General features: G+C 41.3%; 1 protein-coding gene across 2 annotated transcripts; it reads right to left on the bottom strand.

Moving 5' to 3' along the window:
- Nucleotides 1-1,951: 1,951 nt before the first annotated feature.
- Nucleotides 1,952-8,910, bottom strand: azin1b (antizyme inhibitor 1b). Of its 2 annotated transcripts, none has more exons than XM_065470893.1 (11): nt 8,744-8,910; nt 7,831-7,953; nt 7,271-7,468; nt 6,235-6,408; nt 5,813-5,985; nt 5,504-5,717; nt 5,291-5,365; nt 4,935-5,100; nt 4,706-4,815; nt 3,706-3,923; nt 1,952-3,619 (listed from the first exon to the last, which is right to left on the bottom strand). In XM_065470893.1, exons 3-11 carry the CDS (start codon nt 7,370-7,372, stop codon nt 3,544-3,546), a joined length of 1,308 nt encoding a protein of 435 aa, XP_065326965.1. In that variant the 5' UTR covers nt 7,373-7,468; nt 7,831-7,953; nt 8,744-8,910; the 3' UTR covers nt 1,952-3,543. The 2 variants fall into 2 exon arrangements, with proteins under 2 accessions (XP_065326965.1, XP_065326964.1); XM_065470892.1 differs by having other exon boundaries at nt 7,831-7,974.

Here is an 8,910-nt window from a genome sequence, read left to right on the forward strand (position 1 = left end):
TTAAGCTATTTTTCTTTGTACTGCTGTGTGTATTTTCCCCCTGCAGACCATTTAGGTGCGAGATTTTATTCATTTATTTTTTATTGCAATCAGATCCACTGCTGTCAAGCACAATGTCCAATTCATCAATACACACTCCAAACACAATGGAAAGCACTGTGCATGATCCATCTGCTGATCTATTCATCTTTTAATCCAATTAAAATGCAAGCAACACTTCTCTAATGAACACTTGAGGCACATGAGACACTTGATAGGAGCTGTAATGATCCCCGTTAGACAAATACATCCCTCAGATTAACTCGATTCTGACGTGCAACATCGAGGAAATAATTCAGCAGCTTTAATTCACTCTGAAGTGTATTTATTCTGAGGAAATAACTTTGCACAAAACACATCAATCTTTCCTTCGTGCCCCAGTGCTGCTTATGGTCTGCACTTAAAACATCTTTCTTATAAATAAGTAATTATCAAAATTACACCCTGTTTTGTATATTGTCATTCATGGATCTTACTGGAAGCTTCAGAGAACGCTAACAGGTCCGAGCTGGGTGTCTCATTCACTGACAGGGCATGCAAGGTAATTTACAAACAGTGAGGGCAGGGGTTTGTCCATTTTATCCAGTGTACTCTCAGCGCAGCTGTGGCCGCACTAGCATCCTGATCTAAAGGATCAGCTCTTAATTTGATCTAAGTGCTGAAAATGAACCACACTGCTTGAACACATACGCAAATGTTGCAATGTATGGTGGAAACACAACACTGTACAGGTTGAACTCAATTGTATTCAACTGTAATTTTTGTAATGTTTAGGATAAAATCCCGCAAGCGGGTCAGTTTTCATTATAACAGGACCCACAGCAGCAGGTGATTAAAAGCTCCTTTCTGTCTAAAGATGCAATGCAGTGTGATAAACCGCTGGAGTGCTTCTAGTGGACAGCCAGCAAATGGTTATTACCCTTCCCCTCAAATATATTTGCACTGTCAGTTTAGTGCTGAAAAGATAGCATTTCTGCAATGGGAAAGCTAGGATCCATAACTAACTTCAGTAGACCTAAATTACTTTACCAGCATACTATTAGGATATGCAGACCACTAAAAATATGAATAAAACTGTTAATTCTAGTAGGACAAAATCTAACTAGGCATGGTCCATGAATAATAACAGCCAAAATTTTAGCTTTTTCTCTTTTTGACTGATGCAGAGGTCCAATGACATCACCCCATTTTAATTTGGTAAATACCGCAAAACTAATGCTATTTTAACCTAAATTTTAATTAACAAGCAAACAATCTGAAATAACACCAGGGAAAAACAAAAACAAAAAAGTAATAAAGTATTTGATCAACACAAGCAAGAGAAGGCTTGGATTGAGACCCGGGTGGCGACGTATGAATATTCGCAACTTCCCACACCTTGCATTGGACAAATAGTCCACATATTATTTTAGCTTAAAAAAAACAAACAAAAAAACCAAACAAAACCCTTTACTCTTTAAACACCAATAACTAAAAGAATAAAATAAATGTAAGAACAATAATACTGGTTGGTGCAGCACATTCTTGGCTGTTTAAAACATCAACTTATTTCAGTTTTTAGTTCAAGTCAACTTTTGTTAACTAGCATTAGATTTTTGTTAACTTTATTAACCACAAGATTCGTGTTAGGTGTTTGTAGTTTTTACAGAGTTAAAATGAGGTGATGTCACTAGAATCTGTGAATCAGTTAAATGCCATGTTTGTCTATAACTAGGCTGTTGTAGTAGTATTAAGTTTTCTTCAGATTTAAAGAGTCTGTATATCCAAGTAAAGTCATTGTCTTCAAAATAACCCTAGCTGTGGGATGCAGCAAATTGCTAAAGCACCAAATTATGCTGGCCTACAGGAACAATGTTGTATTTCCAGCCCCTCCACCCACCAATGCCAAAAACCACACAAACACCAGATGAAATGATTTCGGTCAGAAATGTATATTAAATTAATCACTTATTACTTTAACGAGCACAATGTACAGTCAAAGAACAGGCTATGGTCCATTAGTGCCTTAGACAAGCAAATTAATACATTAGTCACTCGTGACACACAGGGGCGAGAGTCGATAAAAAACAAAAAAAAAAAAACCAAACAAAAAAAAAAAAAAAACCAAACACGATGCTTCAGGTCATCTTTAACATGAGTGAACATGTAGCTGTAGAGGAGACTGTGCAGGAAGTCCCCCGACTTCAGAGGCATGAAAGGTCTGTCATGTTATTTAGCATTTGCACTGCCCCAGAGAGGTCTGTGTACAACTAGCATCACTCACTTTAAAGATACAGACATGTACATCCATATCTGACACATACAAATCATTTGTGTTTGAGCATGTTTCAAAAGGAAAAAAAAAAAAAAAAAAAAAAAAAAAAAAAAAAAAAAAAAAAGAGAGAAAACCCCCCCTTCCTTTGTTGGTTTTCAGAGCCAGCAAAGGAGCTAGTGAACAAGGTCCAATCCCCTCGACAAGTGTCACAGTATTTTTCCTTTAACCCACATAAGATTTTGTGCCTTTTAAACCAGATTAACCTCTGAGAGAAAGGAGTGCACTGAATACAGTGTCACTGTATCCAAGCTACAGCTCAGCACAGAGGGAATCTCCTACAGTAATTCCATCACGGCTTTCGAGTAAAAGGAAACCACTGAGGTCACAAATAGAAATCACAGCACACGTAATCCATGTATCATTTAAAAAACAAAAAACAAACAAAACAAAAAACCCAATAACTTATCACGAAAACACTGTTAAATGGGCCATTGCAATAATACCTGGGCAATAAACACACAAGGATGGAGCTTTAAATTTGCCCAAGTTATATCTGAATCCAATAAATATTAAAAACAAAAACAAGATGCATTGAGTGAACTGCAATACAGAAAAATACATAATTGTCATTATTTCATTTAAGCAGCGCCAAGTGAGGAGTCCGAGGTGCAGAGTCCTCACGTGGCAGTGATTCTTTTAAACACTTCAAAAATCGTCTACAGACCAAATGTACTGTTCTCAGACACAGGAGCTACACAACTATTGATAGGTAATCAATACAAAGCATGTGATTCAATGGATCTAAATCAATTGTACATTTTGTAAACTGAATTTTAATTAGGAAACAAACCACCCCAAACACATGGGGGGGTAGGGGTGGGGGGGGGGGGGGGGGGGGGGGGGGGGTCCCATCTCCAAAGAGTCATCCATTTTGTTGCATAATGTCATAAAAGCTTGGGCAAGAGTTCTTTTAGCAAACAGATTAAAGTCGCAAAGAGTCAAAACTAGGATCATCTTCCAGGAAAAAATTTGAACTGAGGTATCAAACAACCAACCGTGTGTCATTGCTGGAGGTACAAAAGTGAAATTCTGGAAGAAATTACAGGACACTGCTGTTTTCCAAAGCGGCTGGAATGTTGACCACATTTAACCCCTCATCCCAAACACCACGCTGACCTCTCCTCTCACACAGTGAAAGCAGAGGTAAGGCAGATCTGTGCAATAAAATATGGGACAGAGGGCAAGGGTACTTAGGGACTGTACGGGAGAAACGAGAAGTTCTTCATGGCGCCACCCAGTGTCACGCCGGCCTCCTGCATTTCGTACCTGAGGACAACAGTGTGACGATCAGTTCTCTTAATGTCTCGTATCCTTGCTACATTTTCATGAGTGGCAGACACCAACGTACTCACCAGTCAGAGGTGGAGACGGTGTAGTAGACGGGCAGTGGGGGGGCAGTGGAGAGGCAGCTTAGGTCCTCTAGGCCGCACACCCCCATGTTGGAGAACAGAAGCCAGTCTCCCACACTGAGCTCTGGTAGCAGGCAGCGCTCCACCACCTGGTCCAAGGGGTCCAGTGAGGGCCCCCATAGGCTGCTGGCATACATTGCCTCCTCAGCACACAACGCACGCTGGGGGGGGGCAAACAAAACCCATCAAAACAGGCAAAAAACAGACAACAGTAACCATGTGCGTGAATTTTACCCTGGACCGCTGTAATTATTAATCAGTTAGATACAGCCTTAGTTCCTTTACCTAATGGTTTTAGTTTCACAGCTCTCATGAGTTGCTCAAAGCCCAGAAGGGGAAATGTTTTAACCCTAAACGTATCAGGTTGCTTTGGATTATCTAGGATTTTGTTCTCCAGGACAATAGAAATGTAAAGTGGAGCGTAAACCTGAGGAAGAGGCCAGCTGAGGCTGATCATTACCAAGAGCAATTAGCACTCAAGGAGGGAACACTTATGGAAGAAAAAAAAAAAAAAATAATAATAAAAATAAAAGTATAGTTAATACACCGTCTGCTGTTTAAAGCACTACAACGTGCAGTATTAGCACAGACTCATGCGTTTTCCATGTTTGTTTCTCTGTTTGGACAGTGTTAGCTATTATTTAGTCATTGGGAACGCTCAAGGGGCCACAATGCAACATGGTCTTGATCAGTGTAATCCACTGCTTCTGTACACTAACACAATAGCTCTTCATATATCATCTGATGTGAGATCAGACGGATAAACAGTTATTGGTTTAGTCTGGAAAAACAATAACTAATGTGGGGTCTTATTACGGTTCAATCATTAACAATCTAAAACAAGACTTCTTCCTCAAGTTCTCAAAAATAAATTGACATCTTCTTAGAGCTGCTATCACATGATCTATTCAGTCATGAATTGAGTTTAGTCTCCTCTACTAACCTTGTGTACTGACGGGGCAGGGATGGAGTTTCCCAGCAGCTTGCGGCCAAATGGACCATAAACACCCTCATTCATGTAGTACAGGAACTCAGTATCCTCATTGTTCTCACCTGAGTGAATACATTAGATAACCATTTTAGAAATCTAAAACAAGAGTTACTTCAACTAGTTTGGTTCTGATTGTGTGAAAAATTAAATAATCACAACCTCAGAGAGTAAAGTAACTCACCTTGAGCTAGGCTGTCCCAGTGGCGAGTCACCACCTTCTTGCCAATCACGTTGACAGCCAGGCTGAAGGCAGAGGCCACGTAGAAGCTGCCCGACTGGGCCAAGACCTGCACACCAGAAAGCTGGGGGAAGTAGGCATCCAGCAGAGGCCTGACTGCAGTTTCAACCTGCATACAGTGAACAGACAGATCAGATATTTTCAGATTAAAAAACAAAAAGACAAAAACAAAGGACTGCTGGATCATAGGAATAAATGCTTTTGGAGCTGAAACCTGTAACTTCATGCTTCTTGCTAATAAAGCAGTTAAAAAGAAGATTGAAGCATTTCTAAATGAGTCACTTCAGTTCACTACTTGCCTGTTTCAGCTGAAACTCCGAGCCAGTAAATCCACCACCAATGTCAAGGATGTTCATGTTAAACCCCACTTCCACCTGAGTAGATACAGATACAGACAGTTGTCATATCAGATAAAGTCATTTCAAGACAGAATACCAGGGGGGGGGGGGGGGGATATAGTTAATATATGTCTACTACTAGAGTTATGATTTCATAATTAAGACAGCACTCACCCCCATGTCAAACACACAGCGGGCATCTGACAGTGCATGGGTGTAGGCCTGTTGCAGGTCCTGGCAGGAGCTGGGGATGTGGAAGGTTACCCCCACCACCTCGACTCCCAGCTCCTTGGCTGCTTCCAGCAGGTGCCGGCAGCTCTTGAGAGAGGAGCCGAAGGCCATGCTGGTCTCAGCCGCGTGGGCCTCTGTGGTCAACTGCAGCAGCAACCTGGAAGGGGTGGGGTGGGGGGTCAGATGCATTTTAAATTAGACCAAGGATCTTCTTTTAGACTTTGCGTTTATTAAAAAAGTTAGCTCATTTACTTTGCATTAGGGTGCAGACGGGCAATCTTGGACAACTCTGCCTCATTTTCACACACAAGATGCTGGATGTTGTTCTTGGCAGCATACTTGATGTGTGCCAGTTGCTTGAACACACTTGAGAGGATGATGCTTTCCGGTGGTACACCATGATCCAGCACCAGGCTCATTTCAGCCTGCAGGTAACAGGATGCACAAAAAAATAAATACAATAAAAAATAAAACCACACACTCATTAAAACAATCAAAAGCAGTACTAAATGCGTTGCATAAGTTGAAAGGATAACAGTCATCAGCTGACTACCAATCAATGATGCTTGTAATGTAATTGCCCTTAAAAAAATGAAGTGCTTACATAAGAGGATGAAGCACTTTGCAGCTTAAAATAATTACTGACCGAGTCAAAACTACATGAAAAAGCTTACCTTGTTGGCGCAAATGAAGCCCAGGCCCAAGGATGCCAGCAACTCAATGACCGCAGGGCTGCTGTTGCACTTGACTGGGTAGTAGGGCTGCACATGTGGCACCAGGCTCTGCCAGCACAAATGCTGTCGCATCAGTGCACCGAGATCACCCACCACAAAAGCACTTTTCTCCACCTGAGAAATCAGAAAGAAGGTAGGGTGCAGGTAGACAAATTTATCAAACAACATGTATAAATACAAATCCCATCAGATTAAGTAATTCACTGATGTAAAATAGAATTCAGGGATATCCTCAAGAGTAGGGCTGTGCGATATGACCAAAATCTCATATCCCGATATTAAGACATCTATCGTCCGATGACGATATAAATCACAAAAATGTAGCATTTTCTGTAAATTCTGTGAATGTCGGGCAGCTCGACTTGCGTCAAGTGTTTCCAGCTGGGCGTCGCGTACCTGGAGTCGAGTGTTTTAACTGATGCATGAAACGATACATTTTTAGACATAAGTTGTAATGGCCGCCGTTTTCTTTGCGAGTATTTATTACAGAGCGTGCTGCGGGGAAAAGCCTGTTCTAACGTTTGAGTCTAAGGTTTATTTTTTAGCACCTGGCGGCTCTTTTTTGCTTCTCATCCGTAAATACTCTGCATCTTTCACGTGATTCAGTTTATTTTGATAAGTCTCAACAGGATCTTGAGCTTTATTGTGAAAGGTTTATGTGGAAAATAAACCAGCGGACACGAGGTGGTTTTACCGTCGTTGTTCCTAACGACAACGCATAAAAACAAGCGCTTGTCCGTCTGTAGTTGTGGTTATATTAAATGTAAGAGAAAGAGAGAACTTTAGGAAATTAAGATAGCCACTACAGTGACCATCAAAATAATGAAAAAATATTGCCGTAAACAGTTTATTTTGCGACACCACGAAACAAACGATAGCGTAAAATGAAACGATAGACGTTTTTATATCGTCATCCGATATATATTGTTATATCGAACAGCCCTACTCAAGAGAGTGTTATAGAAGCTGAACTGACCAGAGCCTGTTCACAGATGTGTCCATCAATGACATCTTCCAGAGTCACTCCTCCCTCCAGGAGTTCAATGATGTAGCTGGGTTGGTCAGCGAGTCCTTTCATCTCAACCGTATTCCGTTAATCCGACAATCATAAAGAGCAGATAAACAAGTCAGGGGGTCACGACTGAGCCAATGGGTCCTGCCGGTATGCAACAAACTGGAGAGAAGAGGAAAAAAACAAAGAAGAAGAAAGGAATATATGACTATAGCCTTTAAAAAAAACAAACAAACAAACAAACAAACAAACAAAACAGCTTTGTGTGCAGAATTTAGTCCTTCACACACACACACACGATGTACTCTTATCTATGGTTTATGACCCCTATTTGTGTCTACTTGTTATACTTCAGTCCTTCTCGTGCACAGAGAAAACTTTGTATATTAGTATGTTAAGTAAAATATTTAAGTTCAGACTCCTGCAGCAACAACACACACACACACACACACACACACACACACACACACCTTCACTATAAAAAGGCATGCATCTTTGTGTATAAGACACACACAGCTACTCACATGGACAAGTCAGGAGATGGACCTGTCCCTCTATCAGCTAGGATCCCAAGGTGGCTCAGCGTTGAAGTCAAAGTGCTCCCGGTAAAGAGCCGCCCCTAGGCCCTCTGGGTAGCGTTCATACACCTGTGCAGAGACAGGGGAGCCCTGAAGTACAAGCACACTCAGTATTAGATATAGAGCCAGAGGAAAGACACTTTCAGGAAACATGTAGCACAGCGTTCTTAAGGAGGCTCAACAATCCTGATTGTTGCTTTTGATGTTTAGGTCTTATCTATTGAACATTTGTCATGGGTCAAAACCTGAATGACACAACACCCTTATCGGTTCAGTTATACCCGACTTAATGCCTGTAATTGAACTACTACCCCTGTCGTTAGTGTTTTTATGGCTGCTGGTACTCCTTACGCGATAGCTGTCCAAATAAAACACGCGCATGCGCTGTAGTACTCACAACAGTGTCACAACTTGACAAATTGAGTATTATTTCAATGCGCAGACAAAGCATAACCCCTAACTAGAGCAAACAGATGTAATACGTTACATTTGACTAGTTAAAAGAAATTTGTATTGCTCAAAGGAAACGCCATTGTGACAAAATACACTGCTGAAAGGTTCATGGAAACGACAGAACCGCTAACTGACGACGGAAGGAGCTTACGTTAGAGCTGGGTGTCCTTAAAATTTCAATAACAAGCCGCTAAATGACACAATAAACGAATAAAAGCTACATAGTGGTGCCGTGACTGCGTCACAATTTCTTAATACATTGAGCTGAACACGAAAACACCCGGAAAACACATATTTCAATGGGTGGCTCGGTCATGTGCAGCAAGAAGGCAGAAAGACGAGCCCGCCATGTTACGTCCGCCCGCTGAACCCAAAGAACTCAATCGAAGTACTTCGCTGTACTTACGTGAGATAACGGCCAGAAGGTTTTGGAAAATCGTCTTCTCTTTTTCGGCGGAATTTTTAAAGAGTAGTGGGCACAATGATATAAGAAAGAAAGACGGCTGTTTTTGCCATATGGTTAGGCGAAGAACGCGCGTCGCTCGAGTAGTGTCTTCTCTGCCTGAGAGTGGG

Source organism: Pelmatolapia mariae, linkage group LG22 (genome assembly GCF_036321145.2).
Source record: "Pelmatolapia mariae isolate MD_Pm_ZW linkage group LG22, Pm_UMD_F_2, whole genome shotgun sequence".
NCBI lineage: Eukaryota > Metazoa > Chordata > Actinopteri > Cichliformes > Cichlidae > Pelmatolapia > Pelmatolapia mariae.

Excerpts from the sequence above, each read along its gene's own strand:
- azin1b (XM_065470893.1), bottom strand. The coding sequence starts at position 7,372 with ATGAAAGGACTCGCTGACCAACCCAGCTACATCATTGAACTCCTGGAG. Across the intron at positions 5,986-6,234 it reads GCTTCATTTGCGCCAACAAG|GCTGAAATGAGCCTGGTGCT; the intron begins GTAAGCTTTTTC and ends TGTTACCTGCAG. Across the intron at positions 4,816-4,934 it reads CTGGGACAGCCTAGCTCAAG|GTGAGAACAATGAGGATACT; the intron begins GTGAGTTACTTT and ends GTATTCACTCAG.